This window comes from Panthera onca, chromosome B3 (assembly GCF_046562875.1).
Source record: "Panthera onca isolate mPanOnc1 chromosome B3, mPanOnc1 haplotype 2, whole genome shotgun sequence".
Classification (NCBI taxonomy): Eukaryota; Metazoa; Chordata; class Mammalia; order Carnivora; family Felidae; genus Panthera; species Panthera onca.
In genome coordinates this window covers 109,012,030-109,034,916 of record NC_138344.1, presented here as the reverse complement: position 1 = coordinate 109,034,916, position 22,887 = coordinate 109,012,030, and the positions used below count along the sequence as shown (strand labels likewise).

The following is a 22,887-nucleotide window of genomic DNA, read 5'->3' as shown; positions in this document are numbered from 1 at the left end:
GGGGTGGGGCCTGAGAATCTGCATTTCTAACAAGCTTCCTGGTGATGCCGATGCTGCCGGTGGGTGGGCCGCACTTTGAGTGGCAAGGTTCCAGAACAGTGATTCTGACAATACGGTGTTCCGACCAGCAGCAGCAGCACCAGGAAATCTGTTGGACGTGCAAATTTTTGGGCCCCATTCCAGACCCGTAGAATCAGAAATTCTGAAAGTGGGGCTCAGGGGCTGGGTTTTAACAGGGTTCACAGGTGATTCTGACGTCTGTTCAAGTTTGAAAACCACCATTATCCTGCAAAATGAATTGCATGTCACCCTTTAGTGTAACACACTCCAATATTTAACACTGCTTTACTGCTGGGAGGTCTCCCTTGAGTCTAGCCTCCCATCATTTAGCTTAATTACTCCAGATCTTTTAGGTCTTCTTGAAGTCGTCTATTAAAAGTCCTAATCATAGAATTTTAGGCCTAGAAGGAACTTTAAGATGTGTCCTGACTCCTTTTCCCCATGCTGCACGCTCCCCTGTGAACCTTGTCCACCTTTTGAGCTTTCAAAGGAGCTGATGGAAAGCATTAGAGTCAAAGTTAAGTTGAAGAAGTATCTACAACCCACTTGTTGTGATATTTTATCAGTGCCCATCACTTCACCTCTGTCGGAGGTTTGGATCATTCTACTTCCTTCAATTTGGAGTTTAAAGATATTTCTATACTGCCTTACAGCTTCAACTCCTATACTCGTGTTATTTAAAATTTTTTTCTAAAAAGGACAGCAGTGGGAAAGAATAATTAAACTCTATAGGCGCTTTTAAACAGTTTTATTGGATTTGAAATTAAACAGAGGCCTGGGGAGGTTGCTCCGGGGACAGTGAATGCACAGAAGCTAACAACTTTCAGGGGTTGCTATAGAAGAGGGGAGCGTGGGGGCACAGGGAGCTTTTCAGAAGGCAAGAGGCTTCAGAGTCAGGCAATAATCCTTGCTGCACGGAACTTTTCAAACTAGATTATATTCATAAACTCTGACTACAGGAGTGAAGGGTGTAAACTCCTCTCTCTTTCAGGCTGTGAGTTTCTGATGAATGGGGACAGCCTAATGACTCTATGACTGAACGAAAGTAGGCAAATCCAGTCCAAACAGCAGTGTACCTCTATTGCCAGGAGGCTTTCTGGTGGAGGCACAGTTAAGCAGGAGGTGCCCGGAGACCCTTGTACTTTGACCAGAGGAGCCAAACCAATTTTCCCATTTGGGCATTTGGAGCATCCTTTCCTAGTTGAGTGTCTTGATATTGAGGTGAGAAGTCTCTTTCCCCACCCAGTTCCTGAGAGTAGCTGGCTACAACAGCCATCTACAAACAAAGGGAAACTGGACACTCTTAGGAGTCTTGAGTCTGGTGCAAGATTTTCCAGTTTCCCACTGCCCGGGCCTGCCCAGCATCAGCCTCTGGTGTCCCACAGACATTTATACGTGGTCCTTGCAAATACACACAGAAATCCCAAAGAGAATTCCATTTATTCTTAGTTTTCCTAGTGGAGAGTTTTCAAGTTGAGCAAAAAGACATATCTCCAGATAATTGTGGGAAAAAGGCCCAGACAAATGCATAACTACAAAGAACAATTAGCAGGAAACTCACAGTGGGAAAGAGCCTGGTCAACGTTCACTCCAAAGGACTTAAGATGTATGAATTTGGACAGACTGAACAACCCGCTGATTTTGACCTAAATAAATGACCCAATGGTAACAAGAGCTCTATCAAAGAAATTGGGCCACGGCCATCAATTGCTTAACCACTTTGCCTCCAACCCATGAATTTATAACATTAGAAACCTTTCAGAGTGGAGTGTGGGGTGTGAGGAAAGAAAGGTAAGGTGGCATTTTCATCTAAGTAGGGCATGTGCTGACTGAATCGGTGTTGAGGGTTCTTTCTAGTCTATGGCCTTACATAATTGGTTGGTTACATTCTCCAACCTGAAGACATCTCTGACAGAGTGAGAATATTTCAAGAATCTCAGAGAATTTAGAGTCAACCTCCAGTTGTGCAGGGGTTGACCCTCACTTCTGGAAACCATTCAGGATCCTGGTTTTTCTTCTTTCCAGCACTTAATGCCTCTCCCATGCTCCACCCCCCACAACCTGCCCACCCCTCATCTCTTTTTGGACCTTTCCACAGCTCGTTAGGCAATTCAAATAATGGCTGGGCAAAGAGTATAGCATGAAAAAAAAATAATGAGCGAAACTAATATGTATAACATTGACTCATTAGTCCTGAATCTGGCATCGGTATGGGCAGGAAGAAATTGAGACTCTTGGCAAATGTGTTATTTTGGTTACTGATAACCGTCAATCAATGAATTGTTACTTGCCTATCAACACCTCGAGTAATGTTTCTTTGAGTTAGTTTTTTTTGTAATTATAAATGTTTTTACGATATGAAGAATGTGCCTTTAGTTTCACTTAGACAGACCATAAATTTGCCCCGAATGATCAGACAAGGTAATATCTGTACTGCTAGTCCCCCTGTGCCTAGCCAAATGGATCATTCTCCCCACTCCCAAACCCCTGATGAATCAAAACAGCAAAAACGTACCTGTCCTGCCGTGTCATACAGTCCGAGCAAATGTTGCTTGCCTCCCACTGTCACAGTCACTAGGGGAGAAGAGAAGAGGAGAGTCCATAAATGTGAGCTTCCATCAGGAGGCTTCACATGTCTCCATGCCAACATCTTCTTGGGCGGCAAGGATAAGCATATGCCTCACCCATGTATATTCTAAACCAAGCCGACAGCATGATTTGCAAGCGAAAGGCAACCTTGGCCTGCAGTGAGAGCAGATGAGCTCAGCCAAGTCCAAATTTCTGAAGTGAGATGAATATCACTTGTGCCACTAGGACACTCTGTAGGCTACTCATTGATCCCCATTAGGTCCTGGAATATCAAGATCCTGCAGCAAAAGGATGATGGACGCTTTCTTGGGTAGGGTATTTTTTCCTTTTTTTTTTTTTTTTGTTGGAGCCACCTTTCAGGATACAGAATTGTGTAAGCAACTTCTCCGTTTGAACTCTCTCTGCTTCTGTCTGTCCCTGAAATATTGATTAAGCCACGAAAGCACAGAATAGTAGCCCACTGACATAGTTTAGAGTCTATAAGGCAAAGCTAATAATGAAACGAGAAGGGCTTCACCTTCATTTTAAAAAGTTTTTTTTGGTTTGTTTTGTTTTTAAGTTGAATAGTCCAGTGCGTTAGCCCAACTGATTACGATTTTGAACCTTAGTTGCCAGAGGAGATGTTGCACGGGTTCGCTTTCACATCCCTAAAGGGTGCATATAGAGGGAAAAGTGGGCAGTTTGATATACCCAGCAGGTTCACTGCCTTGCCAAGCAATTGTGGCCAAAAGTGAGAAGTGATATAGGGACACCCACTACTCTGTACATGTCTGGAAATGAAATAAAGTCTCATCTTGAAACTCAACTCAGATTGAACACATGCAATGCAAAAGTAATACAATTCTCATGATGAATGAAAAGAGCCAATTTAAATTCCAGCCCCTCCCCCCTCCATCCCCCCCCCCCCCCCCCCCGTTTAATCTCTTTTTAGAAAAAGAAAGTAAAGTATGTGGGAGAATGTGATTTTTTCCCCCTACTTGATCAAAAAATGTGCAAATGCAGGGAAAGATGATTTTTGGCTCCTTCTACCCTTAGCTATATAGGAAAGACAGACAGACTGCATAGCAACCTTTATCACTGTATCTCCTATAGAGGCTGGCCAGATTCTCCAGTCTGCTCAGTTGCTGATTCTGTTATGCTGTTACTTTTATTTGTTTTCAGGTTCCCGGACTACATGTATGCTAAGTACTTCTCAATGGCTCATTCTTTGAAAAGCACTTGTTTAAAAGCGCTGCCTCCCTAGACCCCAGGAATGATTTTTCTAATCTACCCAGATCAACATGAGTTCAGCTTGATAACATGGCTGTAGCCACTGCGATGAGCTTTCAAATTGTGTTTTTAAGCGGTGAACCCCGTTCCATGTAGCCCTGGTGCCGATGCTGACAGAAGAGGGGGCATTCAAACATTTTTATTTCCTTTCATATTTCCAGAGCTTTGTTCTGTTATATTTTCCTCTTCCTGCATGCGTGGAGCCCAGTCAGATGTTCCTGAAATCTGCCTACATGGTTTCTTTAATGACCAAGTCACTACCTAGTCATGGATCAGGAATGAATGGAACAAATCCAGCATTACAACATGGAATTTCCTGCCTCTGGTGAGCCCAGTACATGCAGGTCAGGGCCAGCTGTTCTGGAGACCCTCTCGGAGCCTCCCACGACCTCCAGGCCCAGAGCCATCTGTGGAGTGAGGCCCAGATGCCTAGTTATCCTCATGGCCCCTTTGGGCCCTGCATATATTCCCAAGCAATGGCACTGACCTTTGTCGTGGGGGCGCTGTTGGGGTTTCCCTCCAGGCTGCTTTTCCTCAGGCCCCACCCTTCTCTCTCTGGGTACCTTTGACTGCAGGGACTTGTACCAGGCCTGCGTGAGTGCCAGCCCAGTGAGTTTGGGCTGTGGAATGAGAGTCTGGGCATAGTTTTCCCTTCTGTCTGTCCTTCTCTCGCTCAAGGGTTGATCGGGTTCCTAGACCATGCTCAGTGTTGGGTGTGGAAAGACCAGCTACAGTTCCTCCTGTCATGGGGCCTGGGGAGGAGGGGTTTAGTGGCAAAGCCTGGGCACCATGCAATGTAGTAAATGCTATGTCAGAGGTAGCATGGAAGGGTGTGGGAGCACACAGCGGGGGTATTTCTGTATCACTATGCATGTGTGCATGTGTGTGGGTGCTGGTGGCGTGTGGGAACGTGCAGGGGGCCCTACTGCATGTGTGTGCGTGTGTGTGTGATGTGTGCGTGCACACATCCCCATGCACCCTCTCTGCTGGAGCTTCATCAGAGAAGGTTTTCTGGAGGACATGTCTAAGCTGAGTCCCACGAATGGCCAAGAGTTGCCCAGGGTGCACTGGGGAGGGGCAAGGGGTGGTTCACCTGCTACCCAGGGTGCACTGGGGGAGATGGGGCCCCATAGGTGAGCATGGAGGGCTGTCCTGACTCACTAATTTAGACATTTTTGCTGAAGGCTTTGTTAAGCTATGAAATCCAGAGTTCTTTTCTCCAGAGAAAATGAAAGAGAAGGAACTGAAATAATTTCCTTGTGTTAAGGCAAAGTGGTGGGAGGAGAGAGGGTGGCATTTTTTGGGCGGAAGCCGTGTTGGCTTTCAGCTTTGCTGTGTAGGGACTGTCTAGTCTGTGTGTTTGGTCAGCCCTGGTAGAAAGAATCCTAAAGAAAGGGGCAGAGCCCCTGGAAGGCGCTGTTATTCTCTCTTTTCTGCCCTCCTATTCTCCTATTCTATCGGAAGGAAGATGAGTGGATCACACAGATGATTCTAGGGAAGACCGAGGGACAGATCCGAGCATTAATCATGCCTTGTGGAGATTGCAAATGGCTTTGAGTCCGTATCTCAACGTAGTAGTGGATGCCTTATTGCTTGCTATCCTGTATCCTACAAAGTTCCTTGATTTGGAAACAAATCAGTCACAACAGCACAGAAGGAAGACATGCCCCAAAATGCTAATAGTAAATGTAGTGAGGCTGAAAGAGCAGGATGTTTTAAGTCAGATGGTTCTGTGTTCGACACCTGTCTCTGCCATTCACTATCTGAGTGACCTTCGGAAAGCCACCTAACATCTCTGAGCCTCTCCTTTCTCATTTGTTAAAAATGGGAATAACATCACTTCCCAAAGAGAGCAAATTAAATGAGAAAATGCGGTACACAGGCTGGCCCATAGTGAGTGCTCCACAATTGTTACCTTCCCCCCTCAACAGATCTTTCCTGAACCTTTAGTAACGACAAGAACCAGTCTGCGCTGCTCTCCACTGTATACGCAGTGCATATTAACTGGCACAAAATTTCATGATATTTGTGAATTACTGGTCACTTTCTACCCCAGATGATAGCTGTTTAGATCTGTGTCTTGTATCTCCCACTGGATCGGAAGACCCTTGAGGACAGACTCTCCATGCTTCACATCCTGCAGAACACACAGCACAGTTGCTGGTATATGCAACAGATGCTTAACACACGGTATAGGAATGGAGCACCAGAGGTGACTCAGGCAAAAGAAAGTCCTTCAAAATGTGCAGAGCTGCGCTCGGCTAGAAGCTCTCTGGCAAGACACTAATGCTGGGAAGCGCCTGCAGCCAGCAAATCTGCCTGGCAGACAACGTCAGGCTAAAATCCCAGACCACCTTCTATTCTTGGAGCTATTAGAGTTGTTTACTGAGCTTAGAGAGGCTTTCAAGAGAATGGGTCAAAGGACCTGCTAAGGGCTCAGATGGTTCTCTCAGTAGAGTGTGAAAAGTTGTCAGTGACCTGTTAAGTATGTAAAATGAAGGCTGTCTTCTCCAAATCCATTAAACTCTTTGCTTCCTTGTGTTCCTCTATGCAGATCGGAGTGGTTAATTTTGTGAGCTGGAAGAGGTGCTAATAAAGTCTAAGTCAGGGGTTTGCTCTCTGGAGGGTCGGCTAGCTTCACTCAGGCAGGCTCTGAGCCTTCTCCTCTTGACATTTAGTCACCTCCTGGCACCGAGTGGATGAGGAAGTGTTGGCCATTCCCTGTAAACCAGCTCAAACCGCCAGCCCAGCCCAGCACTAGGAATCTGATCCAACGTCCCTCCCCCTGCTACGTGGTGGACTGGAAGGTCTCATCTGCCAAGAGCAGTCTTTTGAAGTCAATGTGATGAATATACGATGAATCCAAAGGACTGGAATGGTGAAAATTCCAGGTCAGGAGGGAGCTTCCGTTCCTTTCCCAGCACATGCCCTGCTCTCTGCATCGCTCATGTTGAGCATGCTCTCTTGGAGGAGGTAGGATGAGGCAGATCTGAAGAGGTGTGTGGATGTGATACCTTAAAGGTGCTGTTTCAGAGGAAGAAACACTAGAGGATATACATGGCAGGAAACAGAATTTTAGGCAAGTTAAAAACATGGCTCTCAGCTAAATATAGGATGAAGATATGTCAAAGTTTTATTAACTCATTGATGAGAGAACTAGTAAGATGATAAATCTTGTACAAGGAGCGTTTTGAAAAGCTGACATTTATAGGTACTTAAAAAGCAAAATGTTGACATGAGGTGACTAGCTTCACTAGGAGACTGGATGTTGTCCTATGGAAAAGATAACCTGGGGTGTTCTCTTTTCTACTGAACAGGAATTATTTGCATGTCTACCTGACAAGATTTACAAGTTAACATGCACCTTCAGACCATCTCAACTTTTAGTTAATAGAAGAATCAAACAAAGGTACATTCCCCTGGATTATTAATGCCTGGGGGGAGGGTGCTAACCACTGTCCCGGCATGACAGCAGAAGGACAGTTTCATGCTCTTGGCCTTATATCCAAGCTTCAGAGGAGTTCTGCTCATGTCTGAGTTCAAGTTCATACTTTGTGACTCATTTGGTGAGATGTGGGGCAAGCCGGTAGGGCTCTATCACCTGGAAATGAACAAATTGTGTTTACCCTAAAGGGGTATAAAAACTCTTTCTTGGGAATGCAAGCTGGTGCAGCCACTCTGGAAAACAGTATGGAGGTTCTTCAAAAAACTAAAAATAGAACTACCCTACAACCCAGCAATTGCACTACTAGGCATTTATCCACGGGATACAAGTGTGCTGTTTTGAAGGCACACATGCACCCCATGTTTATAGCAGCACTATCATCAATAGCCAAAGCATGGGAAGAGCCCAAATGTCCATCAATGGATGAATGGGTAAAGAAGATGGGGTGTGTGTGTGTATATATATGTGTGCATACACACATATATATACACATACATACATACATACATACAATGGAGTATTACTCGGCAATCAAAAAGAATGAAATCTTGCCATTTGCAACTACATGGATGGAACTGGAGGGTATTATGCTAAGTGAAATTAGTCAGTTAGAGAAAGACAAAAATCATATGACTTCACTCATATGAGGACTTTAAGAGACAAAACAGATGAACATAAGGGAAGGGAAACAAAAATAATCTAAAAACAGGGAGGGGGACAAAACAGAAGAGACTCATAAATATGGAGAACAAACTGAGGGTTACGGGAGGGGTTGTGGGAGGGGGGATGGGCTAAATGGGTAAGGGACACTAAGGAATCTACTCCTGAAATCATTGTTGCACCAGATGCTAACTAATTAGGATGTAAAATAAAAAAACAAAACAAAACAAAACTCTAAGCTGTTCATAGCTAGGGGTAATCATCACAATGGCTTGTCTTGTGTCCAGGGGGCTGCAAGAAAGGGAGATTTAAATGAAAACTCTTGATTCTGACTCTCATCATGCTTGCTGACTGGACACCTTCAGCATCAGCCACTGACCTTTTCCCACTCTGAACCGCTCTGACCCTCATCCCCTGCTCTTCTTCTTTTCTGGAAGAATGTGTCTGGGACAGTGATTTACCTAGCTCCACTGGCTGCTCTCAGGCACTGCTTACGTGTGTTTGTGACCTGGTTGAAGCCTCAAAGTGTGCATGTTCATTTTTTAAGGGACCAACTCAGAAGCATCTGAGATTTCCTTCAAGTTAAAATAAGTTAGAAAACTGTAACAATACATTTTCCTAAATATGAGTTGGTCGTGAATTCCTTCCTGGTGGGTTGCAAACTTCCATCGTATATATTTCTCTTCATGTGGCTTGAAACCTTTCTCACCCATCTACGCTGGCCTATCCCAGCCAGCTCTACCCCCTTCTTTGCAAGGAATGCTTCTTGTTTGGTGAGCTGCAGACTCTCCCCACCCTCATTCCCTCCCATCCCCCCTGAAATAAAAGTTGCCTGGGGAAGTCTCTTACTTGATGTGTAAGCCTGAGGTGTTTTTCCTGCAGAATATAGACTGCAGAAAACCAAACAGCCTTCCCGAGAATCTGTTAGGACTCTGAATTGAGGGCTCTTTTTGGGGTTAGGTCTGCAGGTATGTCCTACAATAATGAGAGTTCCATTGGAACAGGGTAACGCATACCCGCTATACGTCTCCCATCTCCGGTCCTACTCCTTTCTCCTTTAGGTATTTAGGTATTATGAAGGGGATTTGGTTTGTAGTTGTTTCGGGTTGTACCTGCCCTGGATTTGAAGGCAGAAGAACTGGTTGGAACTGTGAATTCACTCTGAAGGAACTCTGGGGGAACTCGAGCAAGCCGCAGCTTCCCGAAGTCTCGATTTTCTTCTTGGAAGTGTGAGGAGCAAAAGGGAGCGTGAGCATGATGATTTTGTAGAGCAAGACTTATGCAGATGTCAGGTGGCATCACTGAACAAATGACTTCTGAAATAACAGTACTTTTGAGAACAGAGCTTGTGGGAATGAAGCTGCCTCGGTTCTGGGTTGGGGTGTGTGTTCCGGAAAGGTCTGCCCTCGCAAGTACTTGTTTGATGACGGAAGAGAAGGAGGAGGAGGAGGGGGAAGAGCTTGTTTAGTTCCAGGGCTTTTGGAACCGACTGGGGAGGCTCACATTAATAGTGTGTTCCCATCAAGGGTTTTCAAGGAATTTCAAAGAGCTGTGATTCCGTGACGTCCACATCCTGGAATTTCAGAGTCCTGCTTGGCCTCGCTTTTCTTTCCACAGCATTCATTTGGTCGCCACATCCTGCCAATTCCACCTGCTAGGTACCTCAGGAATGGGACTCTTCTTTAGCCTTTTTGTAGCTGTTCCCGTACAGTCTCTCACTCCCAGCCTTGTCAGTGGCCTCCTGATCCACATCCAGTTCTCCCAGGCTCATCTGCTGGTTTTCCTTCCTGCCATCAGAGTTCATGCAGCTGTGGCTCCTGAACAGCTCCAAGATAAACTTCAAACACCTTCCAAGAGTGTACAAAGTCCTTGTAGTCTGGCCCTGGCTTACCATTCCAGCTCTCTTTCATTTCTTACCCGCCAATGATCCAATACTCATAATGCCTTTACTTAGGCTCTTCCCCCTGGAATTCTGGGAAAAGAAATTCTGGAATGCTTTCCCCACACTTGTCAGTCTGGGAAACTCCCAAGGTCATAAACACACTTCCATAATTTTTTCTTGATTCCCCCAAATAACATTAAGCTTCTTTCCATGCTCTTTTGCTCAGTGGGTCATAAAGCATTGTGTATTCTTTATTCGCACATCTCAGAGTCTAGCATGGACCTTCCAATGTAACTTCATAAATACTGGTTGGGTAGCTGAAAAGTGTATTATTACTATTTAAAAAAAATTTGAAATGTTTATTTATTTTTGAGAGAGAGAGAGAGAGAAAATGTGAGTGGGGGAGAGGCATAGAGAGCGGCAGACACAAAATCCGAAGCAGGCTCCAGGCTCCGAGCTGTCAGCACAGCGCCTGACGTGGGGCTCAAACCCATGAACCATAAGATCATGACCTGAGCCGAAGTTGGACACTTAACCAACTCAGCTACCCAGGCGCCCCTGAAAAGCGTATTAAACTCATCCCAAAATGAAGGTTTTCTCTGAGACACCTATTTTCTGCAGATGAATCTTTGGCATTTCCCAAAGAGTCACCATGAGTTTTTCAACACACTAACTAGCAAGATGGGGTCACCAGCAATGTTGTCCTGCACGAGAGCTGGCCTACCTGTTTTAAGAGGATGCCTCGGCAATGGGGGTCCCCTGGGTGGGATCTGTGCTTGGGGCACTCTGCCACTTTTCCAGGCAACCATCATTAGCTACAGAATTGCCAGATTCTAGGCCACTGGGGCAGGACCACTGCCAAGGCGTCCTGAGGTTCACTAAGGCTGTGGAAGCCATTGTAGCCAGGCAGGTTGTCATTAGCCACAGAGTACAGGGGAGCCATCTTTTAATTAAGACTTTGAGAGGAAGTGACTGAATTATAAGTGAAGCCTGCACACAGGCTTGTGGTGGCAAACCAGAGCATGCTTTTTGCAGAATCCCCTATATAAAGAGATACTTTAAAAAATGCCAGATTCTTCATAAATTGCGAAAACCCCCTCACAATTATTAAGTTTCCACTGAGGCATGGTAGAATAAATGCCTAAGATGGAGGAGGAAACTTTTCAATTTTAGCCTCTTGACTCCGTGATCTAAATGTCTCATAGTAGCCACCAGGGGGAGCTAGTGAAAAAAAAACAGATTCCCCGGTTTCACACGCACCCCTAAGATTTTGAGGAATAGGTCCCGGGTGGGACCCACATATCTGCATTTTAAACCAGCTCTCCAGGAGAGTGATTCAGATCTGAGCCTCTGTTTCCTCATCTTTAAGATGAGACTAATAACTCGATTACTGTAGAGAATCCCATCCGCTTTAGACGGGCGTTGTGAAATTAGGTGAGGTAATATGTGGGAAAAACGTAAAACTTACAGAATGCTGGGCAGATATTATCTTTTTGGCCATACCTGACCCACAATCCAGGAAGGAGGGAGTTTGAGAGTAGCAACAGCACGCTCCCCTCCTTGTCTAGAAGTAGTCACTTTGGAAATGCAAACACCTGGTCACGATAAAAGTGGAATAGTGTGTTCCTGTCAAGAATTTTCAAAGAGTTATTAGGCTTATAAAAATTCTATCAGGTGCCAGCCATAACTAGTTAGAAAATGTGATGGAAAACATCCTTTCCACAATAACAGCAAAAACTATAAACTGCCTAGTAATGTGCGAGACCTTTCTGGAACAAAGCACTCTGTTGAGCTACCTAAAAGATGGAAATGGAGAAACACTCATGGATTTGGGTGGGAAGCTCTGTATTATAAAGATAACATGTAGGCATCCTCTATTTAATAAGTGTAAAGTGATTCCAATGGGATTTTTGAATTGGGAACACAGGAGTGATTGCAGTAGTCATACAAAAAATTAAACTAGGGAGAATAGCAACTAATTTAAAAAATGACAGGATAGCCATATTAATATATGTTAACATGTATTTTAAAGTTATGAGAGAAGCATGACGCCAGCATAAGAATGAATGAAACAGAACAGGAATCTCAGCCACAGAGCTGTTGCTACATGTGCAAGGAGTTAGGACCTAAGTGGCAATGGAAAAAGATGAAGTATTCAATATATTGTGTTTAGACAGTTGGTTACTATTTGGAAATAAAAGAGCACGTGAAGAACACTATGAAGAAAATGATTGACATATTTAATTTTATTTCAGCATGCTCTCTTGACTTGAAACCTGCGTGTTCTTTTCTCAACAACAATACTGGATTTAAAAACATTTTTTTTAAAAGTTTCTTTTTTGAGCAATTTCTACACCTAAAAGTGGGGCTTGAACTCATGACCCTGAGATTAAGAGTTGCAAGCTCCACCAACTGAGCCAGCCAGGCACCTCTGATGTATTTGAATTTAAAAAAAGAGGGGCGCCTGGGTGGCTCAGTCAGTTAAGCGTCCGAGTTCGGCTCAGGTCACGATCTCATGGTCCGTGAGTTCGAGCCTCGCGTCGGGCTCTGTGCTGACAGCTCAGAGCCTGGAGCCTGCTTCGGATTCTGTGTCTCCCTCTCTCTCTCTGCTCCTCCCCCGTTCATGTTCTGTCTCTCTCTGTCTCAAAAATAAATAAACATTTAAAAAAAATAAAAAAAGAAAGAAAAGTAAGTGTACTGGGAAAAAATGGTCACAATATATGAAGTTTAGAGAAGGTTATCTTTGATACATAGGGTACATTCTAATCAATAAGAATAATAATTAATCCAAAAGAAAAGAAATAAAGACCCGGGCCGATAAATATTGGAGTGAGAAATATTCAAGTTAAACAAGATACAATTTCTGGATTATCAGACTGCCAAAGATGAATGGAATGGTACCCAGTATTGGTGGATACATGAGATGTGGACACTCATACACTGATGGAAGAAATGTAAGTTGGTTCATGTTTTCTGGTGAGTCATTTGTCAATATAGATCAAAAGCCTGAACATGGGTCTACCTCTGCAGCGCATCTCCCCAGCATATCTGTGCACAATAATACACACACACATACACACACACACACACACACACACACACACATTATGACAATTTATCACCAAAGATTTTATAATTGCTAACAGCTGGAAACAATCTAAATGTTCATTGACTGGGGATTTAGTTCAGTTATGGAGCAACCTGGCAATGCAACCTTTTAAAGAATATGGAGAAATGAGACAAAATATTGAGGATATAATGTCTAGATAGGAGGAGGTAAAATTCTGCATTGCATCTGTAAAAATATTTATAGAAAAGACTCTTCATGTTTTTCATACTTTGTTACCATGAACATGTAAGTCAGAAAAAAATGACATTTGGGTGCCTAACAGTTTCATCCTGTTGTGATTATCACTGTTCTATATGGATTAGATTAAATGTCATCTGGGTTGTTTCCCGTCACTTACATTCTACCATTTCTTCCAGGTTCACTCTATGATTTTGTCTTAGGCTTATGCAGGTTTATTTTAGGCTGTGGGAGCAAGCTCATATTTTTACAAGAAGGCACCTGTGATATCCCTGTGGCAGCGGAAGGTTATAAACTATATTGTGGAGCCCCTCATCATCTTCAGAGAATTATGATGAGCCACTAATGCTCTATCCTTGCTTTTCAAAGGTACCAAGAAAATATTGTACATTTAAGGATGCTGGAATCTGCTGAAATGTATTAGTTGTAAAACACAACAAGTGTATGAGCTGTAAAGACAACAGCAGTAAATTGGTTCCAAATATAGCCCTTTACTGACAATGTCTAGGTGTAGTGAAATACACCAGCCCAGCAAACAGTTAGAGTGTGTGTTTCTGCTCTCAATAACTTCTCTACCAAAGAATTACTAGATAATTTGGAGAACATTAAGCAATTCTTCTGTTTTATACTTTTGTGCATGGTTGTTGCCCCAGATTATATTTACTCGTTTGCCTCTTTGTTATTCAGAAGCCTAGAGTTTTATGCGCTTGAGTTTTTTCCTCTATTTCATTTATTGTAGTCTAGTATCCCCAACAAAATAGGGGTTCTTTACAGTTTTATTTTTTACCTGTTAACAACCGTCCAGAAATATTAATACTTTCTGGTTAGTTATGATCAAAAGAGGATGTATGTGTGGCAATTTGAGATAAGGCAGTTCTTGGAAGCTTTCTGCAATAAATGTCTGTGAGATCATCTTGTAATTTTTAAGTATTTTCTCAGTTTGTATAAGGTAACGTCTACCACTTATATGTCTCCGTTCACATGTTTTTCCCCAACTATTTTTCCTCAAACGATCTAACAATAAAATGGAGTTTTGAAGGATGCTAGCCACTTCTGTTAAGGACACGTTCATAAATAGTAGAGGGATGCCCTCAGTGAGGCTACCATCAGGCTTTGTGATTTGCACTGTCACTCGAAGCTAGAAAGAAACCTTGTACAAGGCTTGGTGCCTCAGGGTACCTGGGTCAGCAGATTGGCCATCTAAGGCTTTGAATTCTTATTCTTGGTTTGCTGATGCTTTTCTGACCGTAAGTGAAAGACAAAGACACCGAAGGGGGATTCTAAATAAAAGATTGTAGCACCACATCCTAAATTCATCTTCTCAGTATTTTTCATAGTCTACCAACAGCCTCGAAGATCTGCCCCATCCTCATTCTTCACCAGCACACCTTCTTTAAATACTTTACTTTTCTTTCTGCCAACACAGGAAAGCCCAGGGTTTGCCTGGCACTCTCCTTTGGGCTTTGGAGGGGAGGGACGCTGAATAGTCAAAGGTATTTTCTCTCTTCCATAGCAGTGGGGGTGGAGGCAGGAATGGGGGGAAAGGTGAAGATAATACACATTTTTAATTTAATATACTTTCTTGTATCCCTGACACATTTATAATGCAGATATTTGTTTTTACAGCTCAGGGGGTCACCTGCCAAGTTCTCGTATGGTACAAACATCATGTCTTTCTCTTGGAGCCCATAGATACTCAGTAGTTGAAACGACTACATTGCCAAGGATACCAAGGGTAGTTGGAATTGTAGTTTCTACTAGACCAGAAGGTTAAAGACTCAAGGGTTGAAAGAGGAATTAGAGATAAGATGATGGTCCTTCTGAGTCATCACTAATTGGTCAGAAGCAAAATGAGCCTGCCAGTGAAAGTCACGTGGACACAGGACCAAGTGGTTGACAGATATAAGTGGGCGGGGAGGTATACTCCACAAAAGAAATGCAGGAAGGAGCCGTGTCGGACAGCAGCTAGACAGCTCACTCTCACCTGCCCCTTCACTGGTCTTCAGGAACTACGGGGCCGGGGACATAATCACATCATTGGTCCAACTAAGAGCAAAGCCTCTGGAGATGCCTGCTAGTTTTCTCAGTGGGAATTCGAGGCCTGGAAGGAGCTTGTGCCAAAAACGAGGACTGTAAAAAGAGGAAATTATAAACAAGTAATCTTGAGGTTTGGAAAATGTTGTCTCATTCCCCTGGGTCATCACTGAGAGGAAATTGACCGCAAAATGTGAGAGCCTGAGTAAAGGGGGGGAGACAAGTGACTTGGGCAAATGAGACCATGAAAAGGGCTGATTTCCTCAGTAATTTATTTCAATATTTCAGTAGATTGTACTCGGCAGCGTGGAGCGTAATAAAAACCAATGTGCTTTTTTTGTATATGGGGATTTCTGAGCATCTTTTTGAAGTTCTGTGACCTGTTTTTTTAAAAAATTTTTAATTAATGTTTGTTATTTATTTTTGAGAGAGAGAGACAGACAAGAGTGTGAGCGGGGGAAGGGCAGAGAGAGAGAGAGAGAGGGAGGCACAGGCTCCAGGCTCCGAGCTGACAGCACAGAGCCGGACGCGGGGCTCCAACTCACGAACCATGAGATCATGACCTGAGCTGAAGTCGATGCTTAACCGACTGAGCCACCCAGGCGCCCCTCTGTGACCTATTTTAAGAAGTGTGCTTCTGGATCTGTGGAAGTGTCTATTATTGCTGTCTGTCTGTCTGTCTGTCCAGTGTAAGGGCCTGTGCAGTTGTGGCTTTAGGAGCAGCTGGTGATGTCAGACAAATTTCATTTCCCTGGGTGAGCTCCCCTCACCCTGTGGGGTTTTTTTTTTTTTTTTTTTTTTGGTCTCTGGCCTAGTAATTGGTATGTTCCTTTTCCCTGCTCCCTTATCAATACCTATGGATCTCTCCCCCCTCCCCCATTGACGTTCTATAAATGATTAATAACTGACTAGATTGTGAATTCTTTATAGACAAAGACAAACTTCTAGGGTCCAGCAGTGTCTTTATATTCAATAAATGGGTACTGGTTGAATGAATGGATAGCCTAAAATCCACCCCCCAGGAGGGTATACATTAAAATTTTTTTTTTTAATTTTTTTAACGTTTATTTTTGAGACAGAGAGAGACAGAGCATGAATGGGGGAGGGTCAGAGAGAGAGGGAGACACAGAATCCAAAACAGGCTCCGGGCTCTGAGCTGTCCACAGAGCCCGACGTGGGGCCTGAACTCACTGACCGAGAGATCATGACCTGAGCCGAAGTCAGCCGCTCAACCGACTGAGCCACCCAGGCGCCCCTAAAAATTTTTTTTAATGTTTATTTATTTTTGAGAGAGAGACACAGCACAAGTGGGGAGGCGCAGAGAGAGAGGAGACACAGAATCTGAAGTAGGCTCCAGGCTCTGAGCTGTCAGCACAGAGCCGGATGCAAGTCTTGAACCCACAAACCATGAGATCATGACCTGAGCTGAAGTCGGAGGCTTTACCGACTGAGCCACCCAGGGTGCCCCACATTTTAAAGATGATCATGCAACTGATAAAACTCTAATAGGGATCTCAAGAGCATCTGATAGGTTGGAGGGGAGTTTGTGGAGACTTGCAGCTTTCCTCACACTCAGGAAATCACAGCAGAGGTCCTGGTGATAATTTCTGGTGTGGGCGCCAGGAAACACAATAGTCGAATTGAAGCCGATCAATTCTAGAAAACAAGGAAAGCTATTGAGCCCAAGGCTTGGGCACACTCCAAGACAGACAACGATGGAGTGTTTGCCTAGTTCCCAGCATTGCCACTTGAGACAACCCTGATCTGGTCTTGTGTGACACAAAGGCAGGCCCTTGAGGTTGTCAATTTCAGGGCCTGGGGGGGGGGAGCAGCCCAAACCCTTGACCCCAGCCTCTGCCAGGGACCGGCCCCACCATCACTCCAATCACCATGCTGCCTGGGAGCCCTGAGGGAGATGGTGCTGGTGCTGTGGACCCTGCTTCCAAATCTCACTCCCCAGCCAGGAAGCCGAGAGAAAAATAGCAAAGCGCATGTGCTAACTATGCTCCAGATAGTTTTTTGAAAATATAGAATTGGTGAGGGATGAATGAGCATTAACCATACTTCTTGAGACAGATTCACGCTTTAAAGCAAGAATCGTCCCATTGGCTGACCCTTCCACGGTCAGCAAAAGGTTTTCTCTTTTAGAGTTTAGATCCAAAGATCAGGTCTTCTGGCTTTCCGTGACTGGCTGTGGTTAAATGATCCCGCGGAAGAGTGAGAAGAGAGCAGCCTTACAGACCAGTAAGTGCTGACCCACCTGAAATAGAGATGGCTGCAGGAAAGCAGAGGTTAGGCAAGAAGAGGGCAGTGGTCTAAACCAGTGAGAGAAAATACCGAACAAATCACTTATGAGACAGTCTAAAACCTACGTGCTTTTGAAGCATTCAGGTGAGTGTATTTTTAGCAGGTGAGGGAATTAGGAATTGGCACTTGCAGGCACATGACAGCCGGATGCTCATGATTAATGACAAACAAGTATCTATTGAATGTCCCTTTGCACGTCACCACCCTGAATTCTGAAGGGTTTTCACCTTGAGAATCACAGAGGCCTTGACCTTTTGTTCAAGTGTAAGGAAAGGCGAGAGGAATAAACAATATGCATAACAAATCTAGAGCTAGCAGCAGGGCTAGGAACATTGTCGAAAAATCCTGCCAATTCTTTTGAAGAGTTGTGGGAATTTCCTAATTTCTCTGTCAAATATGTCATGTTCACATTCCCGTTCTTAGGAGATGCTTCTTACCCCATCTTCGTGTCCCTGTTCTGATGCTGCTGCATTTCTGGGAAGAGGGCTGTCCGACTGAGGAGTGACCGGAGGGCAGGAAATCCCAGGAGTGGGGGTGGAAGGGGCGGGAAGGTTTAGAGGACCACAGAGACCGGTTGAGTTCCAGGCTGGGGGTGAGGGGGTGTGGGGTTGTGTGGGGTGGGCAAGTGTGTGTGGGGTGGGGTGTGTGGAGTGTGGGGTGTGTGTGGGTGGGGGGGGAGTGTAGGGGGTGCGGTGTGTGTGAGGTAAGGGGGTGTGGAGGTGTGAGGGTGCATGGGTGTGGGGGTGTGGGGGTGTGGGGGGTGTGGGGGTGTGTATGTGGGGTGGAAGGGGTGGGAGGGTTTGGAGGACAAAGACCCTGGTGTGTGGGGGGGGGAGTGGATAAAAAAACAGTTCTTTTATCACACCTGCATGCTAGAGGGTTATTGATTAGGAGGCAGTGATGTTTTTGTTAGGGTCAAAATCAGCTTTAGAAATATTCCTGGACTACTTTCCCAGGGCGAAAAAGTATTTTATATCATTCTTTGTACTAAACTGTTGGTATAAGGAAGGAATTGATTTGAGTGGATGTTTCTAGATACTGGAGGCAGTTCTTTGATATCGTTTTAATTATATCTCAAATTCATATCTTGGCATATCCACAGATGCCTAATTATTTAGTGTAAAAATGGGAAGCAGAATAATGGTCCCCCAAAGATATCCACCTCCTGATTCCCAAAACCTGTGAATATGTTACCTCATGCGGCAAAAGGGACTTCGTTAATGCGATTAAATTAAGGATCTGAGTTGGGGAGATTTTCCTGGATTAGTTGGTGGGCCTGATGTAGTCGCATGCGTCCTCATAAGGGAAAGAGAGACGCAGGAGTGTCAAGATCAGACATGTCAGAATGGGAACAGAGGTTGGAGTGATATGAAGAGGTCCATAGAAGCTGGAAAAGGCAGGGAATGGGCTTGCCCCTAGAGCTGGTAGGAATACAGTCCTGTTGGCATGTTGATTGCAGCCTAGTGAGATACATTTTGGACCATCGGAAATGTAAAATGAAAAGTTTGTAATTTGTCACAGCAGCAATAGAAAATGAATATAGTAAACTGTATATTGTAGAATATCTACTAGTTAAAATAAATGTTTGGAAGTCAATGATGTTTGGGGAGAGAGGATTTTCCTTGCCTCGGCTTAAAGTTTCCATGTGAAGGGTCTCAACTACTGTTGACACTCTTGGTGTGACCCCTCCGAGGAGAGGAGAGAATTAGGATGTTCTGATTGGTAAATCCGGGAGTGATAACTGGGTGTGCTCAGCCCTCCCATTTTCCCTTTGGGATCTGTCTGTTCAGAATTGTAAAAGTTCAGAGGTCTTTTTGGATACAGAGGTCTTGGTCTTCCAATGCTTTTTGTGATGGATTAGGAAGCCCACTGTTACCCACATGCCTACACCCATTCTGGTCTTTTTCTGTTGGATTCTTCCTTCTTTCTCTCAAGCAGGGAAACGAGGTCTTATGTATCAACTCCCCGGAAACACGACTCATCACATAGATAAGCTTTCTCTTTTCCTTGAATAACTTATTTGTCATTATTTAATTTATTTATTATGTCTTGCTTAGTTCCAGACAGTATTTAAGATGGCTTATAAATACATTATAATTAAAAATGAGGAGCAGAGGGAAAATGAAGGGAGGGTTGATTAGATGAAACTAGAATGAGGTTAGAATGCAAAATACATATCACGAGAGTCTCCTCTAATGCTGGCAGGGGTTGAGGATGGGGAAGCTCACAAATGTGACCCTGAACTTCTTATCAGTCAAAGTGAAGAGGGAGGCCTAACTAGTTAATGATTTATAGAATCATTACAGAAACAAAATGGAATTATTTATGGAATATGGCAGCAAAATTGGTTAGTCAAGAGAAACACAACTATCCTGAGGACTGAAACTGTGGAACACTTTGTCCTGGGTCTTCATAATGGGAATGCTTATAGAATGTAGTGAACAGGATTCTAAACACTATGTTGAGTAAATATGGCTATATACTTCATGATCCATTTCTTACCTCAGTGTAAGTAAATGGTACAATGGTACAATAAAAAACACTTCTTGGGGCGCCTGGGTGGCTTGGTCGGTTAAGCGCCCGACTTCGGCTCAGGTCATGATCTCACGGTCTGTGAGTTCGAGCCCCGCGTCAGGCTCTGTGCTGACAGCTCAGAGCCTGGAGCCTGTTTCAGATTCTGTGTCTCCCTCTCTCTCTGCCCCTCCCCTGTTCATGCTCTGTCTCTCTCTGTCTCAAAAATAAATAAATGTTAAAAAAAAAATTTAAAAAAAAAAAAAAAAAAAAAACACTTCTTTTCTTTACAGTGAATATTTATTGAGCATCTACTATGGGGTCAGAGAAAGTGGTGCTGGGGCATAACAGGTGACCAAAACAGAATTGTCCTTGTCTTCAGGGAGCTTAGAGTCTGGAACGGGATACAGAGACTGTAAAACTAACCCCACATTAGAAAGGTATAAAATGGGGCACTTAGAGAATGTAAAACACGGGACTCACTTTAGATTATGGGTCAGGGACAACCTCTTTGAGGAGGTGACTTTAAGCTGAGATCTTAGCAATAAGCAAAGTGATCAAGGCAAAAATATTTGTGTGTGTAGTGCGAAGAGATCAGGTGTGTGTGTGTGTGTGTGTGTGTGTGTGTGTGTGTGTGTTTGTGTGTGTATGTGTTTAAGGGAGAAAGAACAACATATACAGAAGCCCTGAGATGGAAAAGATGTGGAGGAAATGAAAGGTCCAGGTGGCCAATGTGCAGTAAATGAAGGGAGGGAACAGACAATGGCCTGGAGAGCTTGTGTATTTTGTAGCATGAGCAGTAGGAAGCCTTTGAAGGTTTTTGAGGAAGGAAGTGACATGTTCTTATCTATATTTTAAGAAGCTCAGTCTGGCTGCTTTGTGACAGCTGGCAAGAGAGAATTAGGAACCTATTGTAGTGGTCCAGGAAGATGACGATCCCTTAGCCCAGGCGATGGCAGCACAGACGTGGTGTGTCTGTGGTGGTGGGGGAAAAAGTATGCACCAATAGATGGACACTTCTCCCTATTTCTAAACTTTATTTAATCCTGTATCAATGTTAACTCTTTACCTGATCGACTATAGCATTTAAATTAGTTACAGGTGCAAATTGGACATGTTTCCTAGGAGACACTTCATCTCTAACAAGGTTCTACTTAGAGCAGTGGTTCTCAACCTTGGCTGTGCTCTGGACCAGTGCTAACAGAATCTCTGGGGCTGAGACCTAGGCATGGGTACATTAGAGACCTCCCCAAGCGATCACAATGTGTGGCCAAGATGAAGGGCCACTGACTTAGAGGATTAGATTGAAGATGAGGTGTAACAGTGAGATGAGAATTAAATTCAATATATAAGGCTGTAAACAAGGGGGAGAACAAATATTTCTACTAATGTGAGGTTTGAATGGAACCAACTATTCAGTTTTCTGGAACCAGCGCTACATGGGGAAAATTAAGTCGTGATCAACTGAGGAAACTGACATCCGTGCAAACACTTTAACGTTCAGTAGCTCTTGTTAAATTTATCAGAAGCCTCGAGCTTATACATAAAGGTGAATTCTTAGGCACTGCATGAATCAAAGTGTAGGCTAATTGGACATGAAAGGTTTCACCTCTAAATTGCTGCCAGAGGCCAGCAATTTTGAGCATATGGCGGCTGCTTAGTGGTAGTTTTTAACAGAAAAATCAGCCTGAATTCTGTTGCTAGGGGAAAATTTCCAGGGCCTCACACTTGTTAGCCCTCATGTATCAGAAATGATTCATGCATGCACTGAGTTGTGAGTTCCCGTCATCCTGCCAATTCTTCAGACGCTCTTAGCTCTGTGGGGACAGGGAGTGTGGTGGATGTGTCTTGTTTCTTCCGGCACCAATTTCATACCTTCCTCTGTTTTCTAAAAGTGCCCCCAGCTTCTCAGCATTATGCAGTGGGCTCTGACTGGTTGTAAGAGTGAGCTGTGATTACTATAAGCCTATCACATGTTCTATATCCCTTATCTTGTTAATTGGTTGGAAACTGGCATATAACCCAAGTCAGACCAATTGGGACCAATAAGTCTCAATTCCAGGTCCTTTATTTGAGCTATAGGGGAATGGACTTCCTTCTGGCTGGAAGTGAGTGGATAAGGACGTACCTCCAGGAGCTATTGGTATCCATTTGTAACTATGAAAAGAAATCTGACAGTGGAACCAGGGTTGAGAAGGCAGGGCTGAAAGACGTTGAGTCGTGTTAAAGTCTTCATCTAAAGCTAGAACCACCCCTGTAACTTGTAATGATGCAGACACCATGTCCTTTATTCACTGTGGTTCCAACATGACAATAAATGTTTGTTGAATGAATGAATGGTAAACTGAGGAAAGAGAGCAATGTTGGGAGATAGAAATCAATATTGAATTTATGTAATTACAGAAGAAAAGATCATTTTCTAAGAGACCAAATCCCATCATTCTTCTGACTCTGAAATCTTCTTGGATTAGCAAAATATGGAATTTCCTTCTGATTACCTTTCAACAACAAAGGGAACTGAAATGGAAAAGAGTAGTAATAAATAATAATCTGGCCATGGGGTGGATGGAAGGGAACAAATCCTTTTTCCTTAACACTAGTATCGAGGGAAATCTGACTCAGATTTAAGTCATGTAAGTTGATGAGTTCCCAAACCAAAGTATTTTAATTCCTTAGATTTAAAAATGGCTTACTTCATTTAATCACATTTACCTTGATATAAATTACCAAAATTCTGCCCACATATGAATTTGTAGAATCACTATATCATGAAAGAAAATATATTCATGTGTTTCAGTACACTAATCAAAAGATAAACATACC

General features: G+C 43.8%; 1 protein-coding gene across 1 annotated transcript in view; it reads right to left on the bottom strand.

Moving 5' to 3' along the window:
* RHOJ (ras homolog family member J) overlaps nt 1-22,887 on the bottom strand; it is an 86,222-nt gene that overhangs the window by 22,748 nt on the left and 40,587 nt on the right. Inside the window, exon 2 of the mRNA XM_060620016.3 lies at nt 2,576-2,634. Coding sequence (XP_060475999.1) covers nt 2,576-2,634 — 59 coding nt within the window. The remainder of the gene's footprint in view (nt 1-2,575; nt 2,635-22,887) is intronic.